The sequence below is a fragment of the Vidua chalybeata genome, chromosome 13 (assembly GCF_026979565.1).
Source record: "Vidua chalybeata isolate OUT-0048 chromosome 13, bVidCha1 merged haplotype, whole genome shotgun sequence".
Lineage (NCBI taxonomy): Eukaryota > Metazoa > Chordata > Aves > Passeriformes > Viduidae > Vidua > Vidua chalybeata.
Window position 1 is genome coordinate 1,837,932 of NC_071542.1, and position 20,060 is coordinate 1,857,991.

Sequence of the window (20,060 nt, forward strand, 5' to 3'; positions counted from 1 at the left end):
AACGTCGATGGGGGCTGTGGGGTTATGGCATGGGTTGGCTGTCCTGCATCCATCAAAGAGCAACTCCCAAAGGATACGGTCCAAAACTGGGTGTGGTGGAATAGCCAACATTTAATGGACTATCCAACACTAGAAACACCAGGAAACAAAACAGGCAACAATTGCTACAAAACAAAGCAGATAAAACAGACGTCCTGATGGTTTCAGTTTATCCCATCATCGCACAAAGTCATTCCAGACCCAGCTCTGCTGCAAGGACACCCTGGAGATGTCTGCTCCCGCCGCTCAGCTCCTGCCCTTCATGGGGAAGCGCTGCCTGACCTGGAAGTGCTCGCACCTCCTGTGCTTCAGGGACAGTCCGTAGAGCGGGGTCATGTCCACCCTGCCGCCCTCGCAGATGCTGAACTCCAGCTGCTGGAGCAGCGTGACCAGGAAGAGGAACACCTGCCACCTGGCAATGCTCTCCCCGATGCACCTCCTCTTCCCCAGGCCAAACACCAGCACCTTCTCCCCGTCCTCTTTGTTCACTTTGGTCCCGTCAGCACTGAGGAAACGCTCGGGGTTGAAGGTTTCTGGGTCCTTCCAAAGCTTCCTGGAAGGGAGAACATCAGGTGTTGAGATGATTTCTCCTGGTCGTGGGTGTCGGGGGGACACTGGAAGGTGGGAACTGTCGGGAAGAACACCCCTGATGGTTTGCCACCACGGGAGGGGTCCTGTTTGTCACTGCAGGAGGGGACCTGTTTGCCAGCACAGGAAAGGACCTGCTTGCCACCACAGGAGGGTTTGTGCCTCACAGGGTACTCACTCGTCGTGGTTCACTTGCCACTGGTTGACGAACACGCAGCGATCCTTTGGGATGAAGTAGCCGTTCAACGCCGTGTCCTTGGTGGTGCTGGGGAGAGAAAAGATGGAGAGCTGGGCAAGCCCAAAGGTTCTTCTGCATCCTCAGGGGACTGTCAGGCTGCTCCTGAAGGGTGTGACCCAAAGGGGTGGTTGTGTGGGGGCAGCCGTGTCCTCCACAAGCCCCAACACGGTGCCTCAAGGCTGCCTCGTCCCTGGAGCCCCTCTGCCAGCCCAGCCCGTACCTGTGTGGGATGGTGAAGGGCAGGAAGGAGGAATGCCTGAACATCTCCAGGATAAAGGCTTCCGTGTAGGGCAGCGAGCCCCGGTCCGACAGCCGCGGCCGCCTCTCCCGCCCGATGGTCCGGTCTGGGGGAGGTGGATCAGGAAGAGGGTGAGGATCAGGGCTGAGCAGAGAGCTTTGGGCCCCAGAGGGATGTGGTTCATGGGCTCACCCAGCTCTTCCTGGATCCTTTTCTGGATGTTGGGGTTCGTCACAAGGTACATGAGGCTCCAGGACAGGGCTGTGGTTATGCTGTCGAAGCCTGGGCAAAGAGGATGGGATGTGGGTGAGTCCAGCACAAGCACCCACCCTGGCCTGTGGGTGACCATCACACAGGGCAGTCTGCGCTGCCTGAGGAGGCAGGGGACATCCTGGACACACAGCAAGACTTGGGGCTTTATTCTGCCGTGACAAACTTTGCTAAAATATCCTGCTCTCTCAACCTGTCCTGCTCCTGGGCTGTGTCAGGTTTGTACAACTTCTCCAGAATTGGGGGAATTTCCACAGAAAGATGAATCAGCCCACAGACATCTCCCTCAGCCAGGAAAAACCACTCTGGATTGTGAGGTTCAGCTGAGCTATATAACGCATGCCCTTCACTTTTCCAGAGCTGAGGTCCCGGACTGGTCTCTAGAAGTATCCCTGGAAGGTCCAGTGAGCAGGACAGCGAGTGCTTAGGCCCAAACCAGCTGCCTGCTGGTGGACAAGGAAGGGTCAGGCAGGAGGAGCTGGAGAAAATCTGAGAACATCTGCCACAGCTGAGGAAAGGTGGGAGGATACCTGCTCCAAAGAGGTCGTTCACGAGGTTGACGATCTTCTCCTTGGGGATCTGCGTGGCCATGTTTGCTCCCAGTTTTTTGTCCAGGCACTGCTCAATGAGGGAGTCCGTGATGTCCCGGATGTTGTTCTGAGAGGAAGAGGAGACAAGGTCATGGAGCAGGACCGCAGAGGGGTGGGTGCTCCTGGGCAGCCCCAGCCGGTGCTGGGGGAGCCCGGGGTCACCGAGCTCTGGGGAGCATCATCCCTCAGCTCCTGTGGTCCCTGTGGAAACAAGGAGAGGGTGCTCTCAGGAACCCGAGCACAGAGCAGGTGCTCAACCACCAGACTGGCCACATCACACAGGGAATGCAGGAGACGCTGAGAGGCTCATGAAGCTGAGTCCGGGGAGTTTCAGGTGGGACAACAGGAAAAGGTTCCTCCCCCAGAGGGTGCTGGGGCTCTGACCAGGCTCCCCAGAGAACCAGCATGGCCACAAGGCTGACAGAGCTCCAGGAGAGCTTGGACAATGCTCTCAGGGATGCACAGGGTGGGATTGTTGGGGTGGAGCTGGATTGGATGACCCACGTGTGAGCCAACTCAGGATATTCCATGATTCTACGATACTCTGATTCTGTGAGAAGGAGGACTGGGGAGAGACAATGGCTATTGCTGCTGTGGCCAGAACACAAACACCTCTCTGGTAGAGAGGGGAGGAGAGCAGGTGAGGATCCTGCAAGCTCCTACCTCGTCGTAGGTCTCGTAGTGCTCCTTGACCCTCCTCTGCAGGAAGCTGACAAGGTACCTGTTGAAATCTATGAACAACTTCATGCTGCGGCTGGGGAGGTAGCGCAGCACGGGGATGAAGTCGGCGGGGTTGCCAGCAGCAGCCACATCAGTGAACTCCTCAGCTGAATTCACCAGCCTGAGCAGCTCCCGGTCCTCGTGCTCGTAGCGCTTGCCGAAGCACATGGCACAGATGACGTTGGCCACCGACACCACCAGGTACCGGTAGGGCTCAAACCTCTTCTCCTCCTCCATCAGCTGCAGGAACTTGGTGACCAGGTACTCGGCCTCCTTGGAGACGTGCTCCTCCAGCAGGCAGCTGGAGGACAGCGTGGGGCTGGGGGCGATGGAGAAGCTCTTCAGGGCGCTCTGGGCCAGCTTCCTGCGCGCCTTCCACACCTCCCCGGAGTCGGGGCTGAACGTCAGGCTCTGCCCGTCCGCCACAAAGCGGAAGCTGTAGAGGTCGGGGCGCCCCATGAAGTCCTCTCCTTGCTTGACCAGGGCTTGCCGGATGGTGTCCAGCCCGCTGAGCACCAGCACGGGCCGGGTGCCGATGCGCACCTCCATCACGTCCCCGTAGCGCCGGCTCAGCCGCGTCAGCGCCAGGTGCGTGTCCTTGCGCAGCTCCAGCACGTTGCCCAGCACGGGATAGCCCCGCGGGCCCGGCGGCCTCCGCAGCCCCTCGGGCACGGCCTGCCGCAGCCGCTGCAGCACCAGGAACACCAGGCAGAACGTGGCGGCCACCAGCAGCACCTCGCTGGCCGACACCGCGCCGGGGCTCCCCGCCGGCCACATGGCAGCCTTCAGCATCACCGCCGCCACCGGGCAGCCCTAAAGGAGGGGAGCGGAGTGACCGCAAGAGCCGCGAGCAGCGCGGGGCTGAGCGCTGCCGGCGCCCCGGACAGGCACAGGGAGCCGCAGCCCTTAAGCAGCTCGGGGGATGGAGCTGCCCCTGCAGCACTGGGGGGTTCCAGCGGCACAGGCTGCAGAGCTGTCAATGGTCCAAAGGCGCCCACCCATACCTTAAGGGGGAGCCGTCAGAGACTTTGTGGCACCCCTTTCCCTTAGACTGGCACGCAGAACCCTCAGGAATTAACCAAAGATGTGTTAGGAGCTGGGGCTGGTCTCTAGGCTGAGACACTTGGAGGTGTTCCAGACAGACAGAGACAGGGACAGGACTGACAGCCCTTAAGCAGCTCAGGGCACTGCCCCTGCAGCACTGGGGGTTTCCAGCAGCACAGGCTGGAGTTCTGTGAAGGTTCCAAACACACCCACCCATCCTCAACTGCCTGAGCCTTCAGTGACACCCCTGTCCCCACACAAAACCCAACCCCCCTGGCACAGCTGTGGCTCCTGCCCAGGGAAGACAATGTTGTAAAACAAGGCACGGAAAACTGCAGCTCAGCAAATCCCTGGGAAGCAGGAGGAGAGGAACAGCAACTCCTCCGTGACTGTGGTTCCAGGACCTCCAAACCCATCAGGAGTCACAGCCAGGAGGATGGACCTGCTGGCCACAATATTGGGAGACTTGGGGATGCCACAGGGCTGCTCGCTCTGTGAGAACACACAGCTCACTGGGTAAGCAGGGGCACCCAAAAATGACCTTCCTGGGCCTATATCCATGTTCATCCCGCCTCACTCAGGCTCTCTCCTACCTGGTTGGTTTTATTGCCCAAGGCTCCCAGCAGGGATTGGCACCAGGAGCAGGGGGCAATCCTCCTCTGTCTCCTCAACCTTCTTCTCCTGTCACCTCGTTCTCCTCTGCCCAGTCCTTCTCCTCCTGCCTCCTGGAAGTCTAAGCTCTCCCCTTACTGCACCGCTGGGTTTTTATCTGCAAAAGCCCTTGTGAATAGCTACCCATTAACAAAAGGGGCCGACCCTGGCTGGAGCCTGCCCAAGAAGGCAGGGAAGAGCCTTTCTCCCCTCCAACAGGCTCTGGGGCATGAATGGTGACTTCTCCTCCTGGGCCAGGGCCCTGGAGCCTGCTGTGGGGAGGCAGAAGGGGGTCCTTAGGACAGGGAGGCAGAAGGGGGTCCCTAAACCCTGCCTTGGGGAGGATGTAGGACATGTTGTCAGCATCACTGACATGAAATGTAGGTGCCAGCATTTCCCCAAAAAGCTTTTCTGGGCTGCCAGGCTGTTCCCAGCAGCCAGAGAGGTCTGTCACCTCCATGGCCACTCTGGAGGTGCTGGGAGCCGCAGGCTGTGAGCGAGGGGACACCTTTGTGGCAAGGCATCCGCAGCCCTCCCCATCCATCCCTGGGGAATCATCCGGCAGGTCCCCTGTCCCGGGAGCGGTGGCGGCAGGATCATCCGGGCCAGGGGCAGAGCCGGGCTCAGGTTAACGATTGGCCAGGTTTGCGTGAGAAGGCGGCTGGCTCGCTTCCCCCGGCTCCTCCGGGGCAAACAGGCAGCGAGGAGGAGGAGGAGTGGCGGGGCAGAGGGGAGGCGGTGAGCCCGGCAGATAGGAGAGGTGAAGGGGCAGCACGGGGCAAGGCTGGGGCAGTTCTTCCCTCCAAAACATTGGGTGACACCAGACAGGGAAGTGCTCGAGCCAACGGGGCTGCTTCTCCAGGCAGGGCAAAATTCAGAGGAGTTTGGGAAGTGCAGCTGGGATAAGCCAGAGCTTGGGGGTTTGGCCCGAAGTTTCCTTCAATCTGCGAAAATTCCAGGGGGAATTTGGCCCAGGTAGAAGCTGAGCTAATATTTAATAAAGGCTTTCAACATCTGGTCTAATCGGGCTCGTTAATAGCAATGACGCCGTTCATTAATGTTTGGCAAGAACAGTTAAAAAACTCTGGCTGCTAATATTCCTGCTGATAATTCCCGGGAATGCCGCAGCCCTCCCGGCCCTGGCAAGACCCTTGGGAACGCTTTTGGGAAGGCAGACTGCAGGAGCAGGGCTTGTCGGGCGGGCTGGATCCCGCCAGCGCCTCCCATCCCTATGGATCTACCCGGACCCATTGCATGGGGTGGGGTTGGGGCTGGGGGGGGGGGCTGAGTGACCCCCCTCACCCTCCCAGCAGCATTTCAGACCTTGTGCTGATGCTGAACCCACCCACTCCTCATCCATCACATCCCAAAGCTCTGGAGAAGCTGGGGAGGGTCCCGGGACCCTCTTCCAGCTCTTCCCAGCCTTCCCCGGTGGCTGCCAAGCCCTGCGAGGGCAGTGTGCCTCCTGATGAGAACAGCGTCAAGAGCTGCTGCCTTGCGTGCCAGGCAGCCTCACACCCCAAAACTACCCCAAAACCACCCCAAAAACACCCTCAGCCCCGGCCGCCGCCCCTCGCCGAGCCCGCGCATCCCCGGAGCTGCCTGGGGCAGCCGCGGGGACGCCGCCAGCCCCCTGTCCCTGCTGGGTGTCGCTGTCCCCTCCGTGCCGGGCTGTGCGTGCAGGGACAGGCGGGAGCGGCAGGGTGACGGTGCCCGCAGGCACGTGTGGCATGAGAACGTGCCCACGCGCGAGGGACGCGGAGCTGTGCGGGACACGGAGGGCGTTCGCACTCCCGAGCCTGTCCCCGCACACGGGTGCGGCGTGTCCATGCGGGGACACACCTGCGCAGGTGTGCGGGGACACGGCGTGGGCGCTCGCCCACGCGCGGGAGGGACGCGGGGACACTGGGACGGACGCACCGAGCGCTGTGCCCGGTGTTGGACGAGGTGCCAGAGCCATCCCCGGCCGGGCTCGATGGGCGAGTGTCCCCAGCCGCGGGGCACATTTGTGACATTTGTGGCCAGCAGCCCCGCAGCGCCGGGCACCGCTCGGTGTCGCCTGGCGCTAAGAGGGGACATTTCAGGTGGCACTCCCCTCTCTCCCTCTCCTCGTGGCTGGAAAGGGCTGGGATGACCGTGTCCTATCGAGGGGACACAAATGACAGGGGCACTGCCGACCCCTCGCAGGTGATGCAGCACCCTGTGGCAGAGGGCACTCCTGGTGACACCGACGGTTGTCCCCAGTGCTGGGGACCCCCCACAAGCTCCCCAGCCCGCAGCCAGCCGTGGGGGGAGCTGATCCTGAGCTGCTCCGGCGCCGCCTTGACCCCGGGCCAGGCTCCTGGACGGGAGGCCACCGCCCTGGTCCTTTAAAATCCATTTCCCCCCCCACCCACCCGTAGCGTGACTGCGAGTGACCAGGACGGCCCTCCCGGGTCTGGCCGGAGCCCCTTCGCACGCGATGTCCCTAATGCCACCTCTGGGACCCCCCGGCGGGGCGGGACCCCCTGGCCTATCTCCCACCTCGTAGCGGCTGGGCTGGGAACAAGGATGAGGGCGGAGGGGACAGATTTTTGGGAGCGGGCTGGTCCCCATTGTCCTCCCTGCAGGGCAGGACCTGGCCTGTCAGCCCGCGGGGAGCGGGGCTGGGGGCTGCGAACTCTGCCTGAGCCCCCCTTCGGACACGGAACATCCGCCCCGGCGTGCCCGCCTCCCTGCGGCTGCACCCCTGTGCCCCATCCCAGCCCCACTTCGCCCCTCGGGTGGCCCTGTCCCCAGGGGACAGAGGTGACAGAGGGCACGGCGGCTTCTCACGCGAACCTGGACAATCTTTAACCGGGCCGGGGCAGCCAGGGCCGTGACCCCCGGGGCTGCCCCGCCGCCCACGTCCCCGCGGGGTCCCTGTGGAGCGGTCCTGCAGCGCGGGGTGGGGGGACACGCACGGAGCCGGTGGCCGCCGCTCTGCTCTACCGGGCACACCGGCGGCGGGACGGGCACAGCCCCCGCGGGGGTGCGCGATCGCTGAAGCCCCGCGGCGGGCGATCCGCGCTGGTCCCCACGTGTTCGCGGAGCCCCGAGGGGACTGAATCCCCCAGTCCCCCCTCGCCCGGCCCGCACCGCTCCGCCCGGGGCGCTTTTCCCACGCTCCCGCTGTCCCCGCGGCTCCGCACACCGCGGATGTCCCGGCGCTGCGGGCACCGGTGCGGGGGGCGCGGGAGTGGCTGTATGGAACCCTCGGGGTCTAGGGGCGAGCAGGGCGGCCGGGGCGGCCCCCGGGGGGGTCCTGGGGAGCAGCGGGGCGCGGGACCGGCGCCTTTAAGATCCTGCCGGTAGCGTGACTGGAGTGACCGGGGCGGTGCGGGTTTGCCCAAACATCCCGCCCTCTTCGCACGCGATGCCCGCCCCGGGCTGGAACCCACGGGCGGCACCGACACCCCCCCCCCCCACCCCCGCACCCCACGCCACGACTTAGCGGGACCCCCCCTCCCTTCCCCAGCCCTCCCCCCCCGCCCGCCCGCCCGCCTCGCATCCTCCCCCCGGGGATGAGCGGGGGTCCCGCACCCCACGCGTGGGGGGAGCCCCTGGGAAAGGGTGGGGGGGGTTTGTGGGGGGGTCCGAGGAGTTCTTGGGGAGTTGGGGTCACGTGGCGGGAGGCGGCCTGGCCAATCAGCGCGCGGGGCGATGCATATAAAGCAGGAGCCGCGGGCAGCGGGCACCTGCCGCGGGATCGGGCCCCTCCCGCCGCTCCGCACCGCTCCTGCCGAGGTGAGTACCGGAGAGCCCCGCGGGCTGGGGGGATCTTCTAGCACCTCCGAGGCATCCCCGGGTGATGGACAGCCCCGCCGTGGGTTCTCCTGACTTTCCAACTCCAGCAGCATCCTCCCCCCCAACCTGCTGGAAGGGGTTTTGGGGGTCCCGGGGGTAGTGCTCCCCTCACGGGTCTGCCCAGGGTGGGAAGGGGTCCCAGCTGGGCTGCACCCGCTGCGGTGCAAGGTCCCCATAGTCCCCCGGAATCTCCCTGCAGGTGTCCCGTGGGTGGCTGTGGCACCCTGCCAAACCCAAGGGAAGGAGGGATTTGACAGCCAACTGCCTCCCAGCCCTGCTCGGGGTTTTCAGATGGATTTCGTCCTGTGAGGTGCTGGGAGTTGGACTCGGTGATTCTCAGGAGTCCCTTCCAAGTTGAGGGACTCTATGATTCCGTGTTTTCTGACAGAGCTGGGAGCAGGGTGCACTCATCCTGCTGCCCCCACTGCAGGCAGGGTTATTTTTCACACCACGGATCTTTGGGACGATCCCTGGCACTGCTATGTTTCATGTGCTGGTGAGCGGTGGCTCGGTGACTCAAATCAGGATCAGCTCTCCTCTAGCCAAGCGCTCTGGAAAAAACTTTGAGGAGGAAAGAAAGGTCCTGTGATTAAGAGAGCACCTTTGCTTCCCTGGCACGTAGACAAAAAAAAAATGGGGGACCCATTCCTTCCACTCCTGGCTAGCAAAAGCCTGCTTTTTAGTGCGAGGAGTTTCCTAAAGTGCAGCAACTCGGATGACAGGTGAAGCCCAGCTCTGGTCCTGTCCTGTGCTGTCGCTGCTTCACGTGTCTCAGCCTAGAGACCAGCCCCAGCTCCTAAATCTTTGGTTCGTTCCTGAGGGTTCTGCGTGCCAGTCTAAGGGTCTGCTGCAGGAAAAGGGGTGCCACAAAGTCTCTGACAGGTTGAGGTCCCCCTTAAGGTATGGGTGGGTGCCTTTGGACCCAGCTCTGCAGCCTGTGCCGCTGGAACCCCCCAGTGCTGCAGGGGCAGCTCCATCCCCCGAGCTGCTTAAGGGCTGCCGCTCCGTGTCCCTGTCCGGGGCGCCGGCAGCGCTCAGCCCCCCGCTGCTCGCGGCTCTTGCGGTCACTCCGCTCCCCTCCTTTAGGGCTGCCCGGTGGCGGCGGTGATGCTGAAGGCTGCCATGTGGCCGGCGGGGAGCCCCGGCGCGGTGTCGGCCAGCGAGGTGCTGCTGGTGGCCGCCACGTTCTGCCTGGTGTTCCTGGTGCTGCAGCGGCTGCGGCAGGCCGTGCCCGAGGGGCTGCGGAGGCCGCCGGGCCCGCGGGGCTATCCCGTGCTGGGCAACGTGCTGGAGCTGCGCAAGGACACGCACCTGGCGCTGACGCGGCTGAGCCGGCGCTACGGGGACGTGATGGAGGTGCGCATCGGCACCCGGCCCGTGCTGGTGCTCAGCGGGCTGGACACCATCCGGCAAGCCCTGGTCAAGCAAGGAGAGGACTTCATGGGGCGCCCCGACCTCTACAGCTTCCACTACATCTCCAACGGGCAGAGCCTGGCGTTCAGCCCCGACTCCGGGGAGGTGTGGAAGGCGCGCAGGAAGCTGGCCCAGAGCGCCCTGAAGAGCTTCTCCATCGCCCCCAGCCCCACGCTGTCCTCCAGCTGCCTGCTGGAGGAGCACGTCTCCAAGGAGGCCGAGTACCTGGTCACCAAGTTCCTGCAGCTGATGGAGGAGGAGAAGAGGTTCGACCTTAACCAGTACCTGGTGGTGTCGGTGGCCAACGTCATCTGTGCCATGTGCTTCGGCAAGCGCTACGAGCACGAGGACCGGGAGCTGCTCAGCCTGGTGAACCTGGGCAACGAATTTGGGGAGGTGGCCGGGAGCGGCCACCCCGCCGACTTCATCCCCGTGCTGCGCTACCTCCCCAGCCGCACCATGGAGCTCTTCAAGGACATCAACCGGCGCTTCAACGCCTTCGTGCAGAAAATTGTGCAGGAGCATTACAGCAGCTTTGACAAGGTGAGGGCTTGGATGCTCTGGGATGTGGTTGGAGATGCTTGCAAGTGTCCCCTGCTGCTGGTTTTTGGCTTCCTTTTTCTTCCTCTGTCGAGGCTGGGATTGAAGGCACTTGAGACGATGGTTCACGTTCGGGCTCTGGTGTTTATTATTTCTTATCAATGTTACAGCCTCACAGCCCTGAGTTCTGCAGCCTTTCATTAACAAGGCACAAAATGGCCAACTATCTCTTGTTACAAGGTCTTTTAAGGCTAAACTATCCAATTAAGAAATGACACCTAATTACAAAATGCCCCCCCAAACTCGTGAAGAAGAAGAAGGTAAAGAAGAACAATCAGCCTCTGCCCTAAAACCTCCATCTTGCTCTATATATATTACTACATTCTAAAACCCCAAACTCTACGTTTTCCACCCTGTGACATTACACACTTCTAATCAACTATCCCAGTGCCATCAATCAATTTTGGAAGCCTTCCCCACGGCCTCGGGTCAAATGCAGAGCTCTCCTGCCAGTCAGAGTCTGTCAGGTCAGAAATTCTGAAATTCTCAGCATCCAGAGCTCCAACCCTCTGCCTTGCCCAGCGAAGCCCCTTGGAGACCTCTGAGCTGCGGTGATCCCCTCCCGAGCCATTTGAGGCAGGTTTCCCCATCCCTGTGTGTCCATGGTGTCCCTGAGCCACCAGCTCCTGAAAGGTGGCTGTGCTCAGGTGAGGTTGGGCTCTTTCTCCAGGCAGCACTGACAGAACCAGAGGACTCAGTCTCAAGCTGTACCAAGGAAAATATATGTTGGGTATTAGGAAAAAGATTTTCACTGAAAGAGTGATAAAGTTCTGGAATAGCCTGCCCAGGGAGGTGGTGGAGTTCCCATCCCTGGAGGTGTTTAACAAGGCCTGGATGTGGCACTGGGTGCCAGGGTTCAGTTGGGGTGTTGGGGCTGGGTTGGACTCGATGATCTCTTCCAACCTGGTCATTCTGTGAATTTGGTGGATTCTTCCCCAGGAGCACATCCGGGACATCACGGACTCGCTGATCGGGCACTGCCAGGAGAAGAGCGTCGGGGAGGACGCCCATGTCCAGCTCTCCAATGAGAAGATCATCCACATCGTCAACGACCTCTTTGGGGCAGGTGGGAACGATTCTGAGGGCACCATTCGATCTTTGGGACGAATCCCAAAGCTGGATGCTGGGTGGGGACATGGAGCTGCTGGCTGGACACCTTGGCCACCTTTGGGTGTGTGGAGCTGCTGTTGGGCGCCCTCCTGAGCACTTTTTGGTGGCAGCTGGCGGGGGGACAAACATCCAGAGCGGTGGAACCTGAAGCACCCACTCACCTGTCCTCTTGTGGTCACTAAATGCCTCCTCCACACCCATCCAGGCTTTGACACGGTGGCAACTGCCCTGTCCTGGAGCCTCATGTACGTTGCCTTGTACCCCGACGTCCAGAGGAAGATCCAGGAAGAGCTGGGTGAGCCCATGAACCACATCCCTCTGGGGCCCAAAGCTCTCTGCTCAGCCCTGATCCTCACCCTCTTCCTGATCCACCTCCCCCAGACCGGACCATCGGGCGGGAGAGGCGGCCGCGGCTGTCGGACCGGGGCTCGCTGCCCTACACGGAAGCCTTTATCCTGGAGATGTTCAGGCATTCCTCCTTCCTGCCCTTCACCATCCCACACAGGTACGGGCTGGAGCGGCCGACACCTGGTTTGGGTTTTTGGAAGGGAGCTGATCCCTGTAAGGGGGAAATATTTCAGCTTGTTGCCCTTCTGGGGTTGAATCCTTTGTTTTGAGGGTGGTTTCGCCCCACAAACCTTTGCTGGCAGAACACCTCTGGGTTTATATTTCTTCTTGCCTTGGGAGGAACCACATCACAACTCCTCTGGAATGAGCTGTGAAGTGAAACTGGAATTTTTCTGCTGGAGGAAAGTGAAACCAAGACTGTAAAACCTCCCGAATACAATCTGGGGTATTTCCCAGCCAGTCCTAAGGGCACAAATTGGGCTTTGAAGATGAAGCCCCTGCAGGACTCGCCTGGCTTTGACTTGTCAGGAGCTGTGGGTCTCCTCTAACTTCTCTTTCCACCCGTGTTCCCTTCAGCACAACAAAAGCCACGGTGCTGAACGGCTTCTACATCCCCAAGGACACCTGCGTATTCATCAACCAGTGGCAAGTGAACCACGATGAGTGAGTATCCCAAACCCTCCCTGCTCATCCAGGCTGCCCTGGCTGCTCTTGGCGTTCAGATCACGCCGACCCTCGTGCCAAAAAACGACTGGATTGCGTACAAAAGGGCAGATTGGACCAAAAAAAAATGGTGTGGGTTTGATGCTGAGCCCAGCCTTGGCTCTGCTGGGCGTGGAGCTGCTCCAGCTTGACTTGGCCCCCGGTTCAGCAGCTCCCCAGCACCAGGGATTGCCTGATTTATGTGGAAGCTCAGGCTGCTGGATAGCCAGGAACCAGCAAATCCTGCTGCCAAGCAGATCCTGTGACCCGAGCTGACGGCTCTGGATGTGCTCAGTGGGAATTGCTCGCTGCCCTTTCTCAGGGAGAAAACCGTGGTGACGTGACCCCGTTAAACCCGATGGGCTCGTGCTGTGGCTGCTGACTGTCAGCTTTGGGAATGAGGGGGGGACTGGAAAGCAGAGCCCCATCCTGCCCCTCCACTGCTTCCCAGCACAGACATTCCAGCAGGGAGTCAGCTAAGGCTTGGTACAGGAGGGGGTTCCCCGATGGGCTGTTTTGGATCAAAGCTCAAGATGTTTGTATCCAAACACCCCAAGAGGGCAGAAACATTCTGATACCGCTCCTGCGTGAGTGTGGGATGGGAATGCTGTCCTTAGGGCAGAGAGGATTCCACGTATCCCAGCTGAGACACTGTTAAATCCCACCTGGCACCTCCCAGCAGCTGCACTGGGACAGACTGGGAAGTCCTGCTGAGAGAGTTGATAAAGGGAAAACCCCCTGGTCCCCATTTTTCCTGTTTGAAGGGCTGCTGGCTGATCCCAGTGCTGAAGCTGCAGGTTCTCTGGCTGCTGGGATTAAATGGATGGAATTAAATCCATCTCCGGTGTCTGCCTGGGCAAACACAGCCCGAGCCTGGAACAGAGGTTTCAAAGGGCTGAGCTGATGGAGTCTGACACGGACACGGTGTTGTAGATCAGGGCCAGAGCTTGCCAGGGGCAGTTTTGGATGGTGGAGTGAGGCAGCGCTGCCAAGCTCCTCTCTGCAAGGAGGGCTTTTGGTCACTGACCCCATTGCAGGGGGTCAAAACTGTCACGATGCCGAAGGGCTGGAACCCTCTGCTCTGGAGCTGGGATCTGGGACACCTCAGAGCCCCTGCCAGGGCCTGAAGGGGCTCCAGGAGAGCTGGAGAGGGACTGGGGACAAGGGATGGAAGGACAGGACACAGGGAATGGCTTCCCACTGCCAGAGGGCAGGGATGGATGGGATACTGGGGAGAAAGTCCTGGCTGAGACGGTGGGCAGGCCCTGGCACAGGGTGCCCAGAGCAGCTGTGGCTGCCCCTGGATCCCTGGCAGTGCCCAAGTCCGGACTGGACAGAGCTTGGAGCACCCTGGGATGGTGGAAGGTGTCCCTGCCATGGCAGGGGTGGCACTGGACGAGCCGTTATGTCCCCAAACCACCCGCTCAGGAGTGTCCCCTCTGTGTCCCAGGACCCTTTGGAAGGAGCCCTCAGCCTTCAAGCCCGAGCGGTTCCTGAGCCCGGCGGGGACGGAGCTGAGCCGGACGGAGAGCGAGAAGGTGCTGTCCTTCGGGCTGGGCAAGCGGCGCTGCATCGGCGAGACCATCGGCCGCTGGGAGATCTTCCTCTTCCTCACCACGCTGCTGCAGCAGCTGCGGTTCAGCCTGCGGCCCGGGGAGCACGTGGACATCACCCCCCAGTACGGGCTGACCATGAAGTACAAGAAGTGCGAGGCCTTCCAGATCCAGCAGCGTTTCCCCGTCGGGGGCTCGCTGTGAGCTGCCGCCGCAGGGCATCGGACGCTCGGCCCCTCGCCGTGCTGCTCCTCTGGAGGGTGGTTCCTCTCCTGGGGGTGGCAGCTGGGCTTTGTGGGGCTCTTCCCAGCCCCTGGAGCCAGCTCCATCAGCCCTTCCCACATGGATGTTCCTCAGAGGTCTCTTGGAGAGGCCCAGCCTGTGGTGGGGAGGGGGATGCTGGAGGGTGGGGGTGGTGGGATGTTCTCCACCCGCCACAGACAGCTCCCTCCATCCAAATACAAATAAACCTGCAGGTTCCTCTCGGAGCATCCTGCCCACGGGGTGAAATCCTCATTTCCAGCTCCTTGTGCCACTGGGATTGGGTTCTTCACAAAGGTTCTGGAGCCTTCAGCAGCGCCCACCTCGAGGGGACCCATCCTGGGTGCACCCACACACCCGAATTCCTTGAATGTGAACTCATGGAGTGAATTCCTGAGTGTTCCTACTGATTAAAAAAAAAATCCACCAGCAGAGCTGCTCACAAATTGAGATTTTAGATCAATCCTACCGTGGAGCCTCCTGGAAAATCTCAAAGGACTGGGGAAAAGGGACAGGGAACTGTAGGACACTCCTGGCTTCAGACTAACTCTGCATTTGCTGCCTTTTTTAATATCAGAGGTTTTTTTTTTTTTTCTTTATCAAGCAGTAGATTTTTGTATCCAGTTAAGGAGCAAGGCTTTCAGGATTGCAGGAGGTGCCTTTTGCTGTGCTCAGCTTTAACCAGCGGGAAGGTGAAGCCTCATGGCAGCAATTCCTGCCTGTTTGTGCCTGTTTGGAATGCAGCCGTGCGCTGGGATGGAAACCACACCATATTTCTAACTCAATAAATACTTACATGAACATCTCTTAAGTCTCTTTCTGATCTTACTCCACTGGGAAATGATTTTTTCTGGGGGGAAAAAAGACCCTATGCTGCTCTATCAGCCTTAAAAATCTGAGTTGGTGTGTTGGATTGGGGTTTTTCCTGTGGGAAATGAGTGGGCTGTGACTCCAGTGGCACTGGGGGAATATTTTCATCCCAAAGGGAGCTGATTCTGGTCTTTCTCCCGTGTAAAGGCAGAACGGTGATGCCAAGCTCTGGATCAGTTCAGGGCTTCACTAAAAATCAGGAGTAACTTTCTATCCCTGAAAAACTGGAACCAGTAGGTCAGACCCAGCCGTTCAGGGAGCCATCCCTGGGGGATGGTTCATCCCCACCTCAGAGCATCATAAAATCCAAAGCTTTGCATGATTTCCCTTAAAAACAAACAAAAAAAAAGGTGATAAACGTGAATTTCCCATGGAAATAAGAAGGGATCTAGGGAAAGTTGGGGTCTGTTCATCCCTGAGGAGGTCCCTGCAGGCTCTGCCCTCCAGGGCTCCCAGCCCCAGCGCAGGTCAGAGCTGTTGTTAATTTGGGTGTGGTGGAGTGGGAAGGTGCCGTGGAACGGAGCAGCCTTGGGAGGGGATGGGGAGATGGAGGGGATGGAGGGATGAAAAGGTGACAGGGGTGATGGAGGCGTGAGGGAGGGGATGGAGATGATGGAAGGGCTGGAGATCATGAAGGGATGGTGTGATGGAGATGATGAAGGGATGGAGATGATGGAAGGGAGGGTGGGATGGAAATGATGGAGGGATGGAGATGATGGAAGGGCTGGAGATGATGGAGGGATGGTGTGGTGGAGATGATGGAGGGATGGAGATGATGGTATGATGGAGATGATGGAGGGGATGGAGATGATGGAAGGGAGGGTGGGATGGAGATGGTGGGGGGATTGAGGTGATGGTGTGATGGAGATGATGAAGGGATGGAGATGATGAAGGGATGGAGATGATGGAAGGGCTGGAGATGATGGAGGGATGGTGTGATGGAGATAATGAAGGGATGGAGATGATGGAAGGGATGGAGATGATGGAAGGATGGTGTGATAGAGATGATGGAGGGATGGAGATGATGGTGGGATGGAGATGATGGAAGGGCTGGAGATGATGGAGGGATGGTGTAATGGAGATAATGAAGGGATGGGGATGATGGAGGGGATGGAGATGATGGAAGGGAGGGTGTGCTGGAGATGATGGTGTGATGGAGATGATGGTAGGGCTGGAGATCATGAAGGGATGGTGTGATGGAAATTATGGAGGGGATTGAAGGGATGGAGGGATGGTGTGTTGGAGATGATGGAGGGATGGAGATGATGGAAGAGAGGGTGTGATGGAGATGGTGAGAAGATGGAGATCATGAAGGAACGGTGTGATGGAGATGATGAAGGGATGGAAATGATGGAAGGGAGGGTGGGATGGAGATGATGAAGGGATGGAGATGATGGAAGGGAGGGTGGGATGGAGATGATGAAGGGATGGAGATGATGGAAGGGAGGGTGGGATGGAGATGATGAAGGGATGGAGATGATGGAAGGGAGGGTGTTGTGGAGATGATGAAGGGATGGAGATGATGGAAGGGCTGGAGATGATGGAGGGATGGTGTGATGGAGATAATGAAAAGATGGAGATGATGGAAGGGATGGAGATGATGGAAGGGCTGGAGATGATGGAGGGATGGTGTGATGGAGATAATGAAGGGATGGGGATGATGGAGGGGATGGAGATGATGGAAGCGAGGGTGTGATGGAGATGGTGGGAAGATGGAGATCATTAAGGGATGGTTCATTGAGGGAGATGAAGTGATGGAGATGATGGAGGGATGGTGTGATGGAGATAATGAAAAGATGGAGATGATGGAAGGGATGGAGATGATGGAAGGGCTGGAGATGATGGAGGGATGGTGTGATGGAGATAATGAAGGGATGGGGATGATGGAGGGGATGGAGATGATGGAAGCGAGGGTGTGATGGAGATGGTGGGAAGATGGAGATCATTAAGGGATGGTTCATTGAGGGAGATGAAGTGATGGAGATGATGGAGGGATGGAAGGGATGGTGTGCTGAAGATGATGGAGGGGATGGTGTGATGGAGATGATGGAGGGGATTGAGGTGATGGAGGGATGGTGTGATGGAGGGGATGGTATGAAGGAGGGGTGAGGGGATGGAAGGGATGGAGATGATGGAGGGATGGAGATGATGGAAGGGAGGCTGTGCTGGAGATGATGGTGTGATGGAGATGATGGAAGGGCTGGAGATAATGGAAGGGAGGGTGGGATGGAGATGATGGGGGGATTGAGGTGATGGAGGGGATGGTGTGATGGAAATGATGGAGGGATGGAGATGATGGAAGGGAGGGTAGGATGGAGATGATGGGGGGGATTGAGGTGATGGGGGAATGGTGTGATGGAGATGATGGAGGGGATGGAGATGATGGAATGGCTGGAGATGATGGAGAGATGGAGATGATGGAAGGGAGGCTGTGCTGGAGATGATGGTGTGATGGAGATGATGGAGGGATGGAGATGATGGAAGGGATGGTGTGAGGGAGATGATGGTGTGATGGAGATGATGGAGGGGATGGAGATGATGGTGTGATGGAGATGATGGAGGGGATGGAGATTGTGAAAAATGCCTATTTTATGGCTCTACGCGGTTAGTTACTATATGTGTTATGTTATATTGATGAGCTGTGCTGTTTTAACATTTTAAGAGTATGGTAAATGTAGCTTTGTAGTTAAAAGGAAGCTCGAGTAGTTGAAATAGAAACAACGTATCTGGGGTGTTTTAAGGAATGAGACACTCACTTCGAGGTAACCATCACAGAGCACATAAATCTTCCAGAGAAGAGGAATTTACGGTTTCCTTATATCAGAAGCTAATTTCTTCAGGCCTTGCTCAGACTCGAAGACGCCGTGGGGATTAAAGGAAACGGATGACACACAACAGAGTTTCTTGTTTTAAATAGAACGTATGCATAACTGACGGGGCACACCCCCAGACTGGGGTGACCCCGAGAGGTGGAAAAGTCTCTCCTCCAACCCGAGCCTTCAAAGAAAGTCTTCAGCCATCCTGTCTCAAGGCAGTTTGTTGCATGTTATCTAAAAGATTTTCTTCCTGAACTGCTGTGGTCCATTCAGCAGGTCAGACAGAGGCACACACACACACTGGCACTGTCTCTGCCACCCTCTGACTGCCCCGGGGGCTGGTGCCATCTTTTATATCACACAGTACCTGTCAAATGTTTATGGTTTTTCCCCAATGCCTATCACCTATATTGAACAGCGGCTTTCTACTCTGAACCAATCTGGGAGTGCCAACATCACCAAGAACATGGGGGTTAGGAAGGAGAAAGAAGGAGGACGCCCAAATCCCTCCATCTCAGAACCTCTGTGTCACCAGATGACACAAGGGAAAACGACGCACCACAGCCTTGGTCACGATGAAGAGACCAATTTATTTTCTCTGACTCCAATCTTTTATAGTTCTCAAAAGATGCCAGTGGATTGGAGGGTGAACGTGCCACCTCTCCAACGACACTGGACAAACCACCTGTACATCAAATTTCTCCGCCTCTATGAAAGAGTGCAAAACAATAGGTTATTTACAGAAAGTTGTGTGAGAAAGTTCTCTACAAGAATGTCAACTCAGAAGGCTCTAGAAAACTCTTGATAACCAGGGCGACCCCTCTGACCCCCATGTACAAAACTCTGTACAAGGCCTAAACCCCCCCTGTACAGCACTCAAAGATTCTTCCTTTCCCTTTGTGGCTACCTCTGCTATAATATCTAAACTTTTGTGATTTCTTCCAGCAAGGTTGGGGGGCCCGAGAGCATCCGGGCGTCCGAGGTTCTTTGCTTTTTATTGCCCTGTGATTGTCCTGACTCGAAATTTTATACCTAATTACTAATAATTACTATTACACTCTACCTGTGTTGCTATTTTTTGTGGCCGTTTCATTACCGTGAAACTTTTAAAATTTTGAAAACCAAGTGATCGGCGCTTTTCACAGAGATGGCGGAGGGATGGAAGGGATGGTGGGATGGAGGGAGAGAGGTGACAGGTGTGTGACACAGGGGTGTGACAGGTGTGTGACAGGTGTGTGACACAGGTGTGTGACACAGGTGTGTGACACAGGTGTGTGACACAGGTATGACACAGATGTGTGACACAGGTGTGTGACACAGGTGTGTGACACAGGTGTGACACAGGTGTGTGACACAGGAGTGTGACACAGGTGTGTGACACAGGTGTGTGACACAGGAGTGTGACACAGGTGTGTGACACAGGTGTGTGACACAGGGGTGTGACACAGGGGTGTGACACAGGTGTGTGACAGGTGTGTGACACAGGTGTGTGACACAGGTGTGTGACAGGTGTGTGACACAGGTGTGACACAGGTGTGTGACACAGATGTGTGACACAGGTGTGTGACACAGGTGTGACACAGGTGTGTGACACAGGGGTGTGACACAGGTGTGTGACACAGGTGTGTGACACAGGTGTGTGACACAGGTGTGACACAGGTGTGTGACACAGGTGTGACACAGGTGTGTGACACAGGGGTGTGACACAGGTGTGTGACACAGGTGTGACACAGGTGTGTGACAGGTGTGTGACAGGTGTGTGACACAGGTGTGTGACACAGGTGTGACACAGGTGTGTGACAGGTGTGTGACACAGGTGTGTGACACAGGTGTGTGACACAGGTGTGACACAGGTGTGTGACACAGGTGTGTGACACAGGGGTGTGACACAGGTGTGTGACACAGGTGTGACACAGGTGTGTGACAGGTGTGTGACACAGGTGTGTGACACAGGTGTGTGACACAGGTGTGACACAGGTGTGTGACACAGGTGTGTGACAGGTGTGTGACACAGGGGTGTGACAGGTGTGTGACAGGTGTGTGACACAGGTGTGACACAGGTGTGTGACACAGGTGTGTGACACAGGTGTGTGACACAGGTATGACACAGATGTGTGACACAGGTGTGTGACACAGGTGTGACACAGGTGTGACACAGGTGTGTGACACAGGTGTGTGACACAG

At 58.2% G+C, this 20,060-nt stretch overlaps 2 protein-coding genes across 3 annotated transcripts; one reads left to right on the forward strand and one right to left on the reverse strand.

The window, feature by feature from the left end:
- Positions 1-87: 87 nt before the first annotated feature.
- LOC128794833 (cytochrome P450 1A5-like) lies at positions 88-4,449 on the reverse strand. The gene is made up of 7 exons (XM_053955049.1): positions 4,321-4,449; positions 2,627-3,496; positions 1,904-2,030; positions 1,296-1,385; positions 1,086-1,209; positions 806-892; positions 88-592 (listed from the first exon to the last, which is right to left on the reverse strand). Exons 2-7 carry the CDS (start codon positions 3,473-3,475, stop codon positions 286-288), a joined length of 1,584 nt encoding a protein of 527 aa, XP_053811024.1. The 5' UTR covers positions 3,476-3,496; positions 4,321-4,449; the 3' UTR covers positions 88-285.
- A 3,661-nt stretch (positions 4,450-8,110) lies between these two features.
- Positions 8,111-14,980, forward strand: LOC128794834 (cytochrome P450 1A4). Of its 2 annotated transcripts, none has more exons than XM_053955050.1 (7): positions 8,111-8,143; positions 9,290-10,159; positions 11,156-11,282; positions 11,532-11,621; positions 11,708-11,831; positions 12,251-12,337; positions 13,827-14,980. In XM_053955050.1, exons 2-7 carry the CDS (start codon positions 9,311-9,313, stop codon positions 14,131-14,133), a joined length of 1,584 nt encoding a protein of 527 aa, XP_053811025.1. In that variant the 5' UTR covers positions 8,111-8,143; positions 9,290-9,310; the 3' UTR covers positions 14,134-14,980. The 2 variants fall into 2 exon arrangements, with proteins under 2 accessions (XP_053811025.1, XP_053811026.1); XM_053955051.1 differs by lacking the exon at positions 8,111-8,143 and adding an exon at positions 9,073-9,103.
- Positions 14,981-20,060: the final 5,080 nt, after the last annotated feature.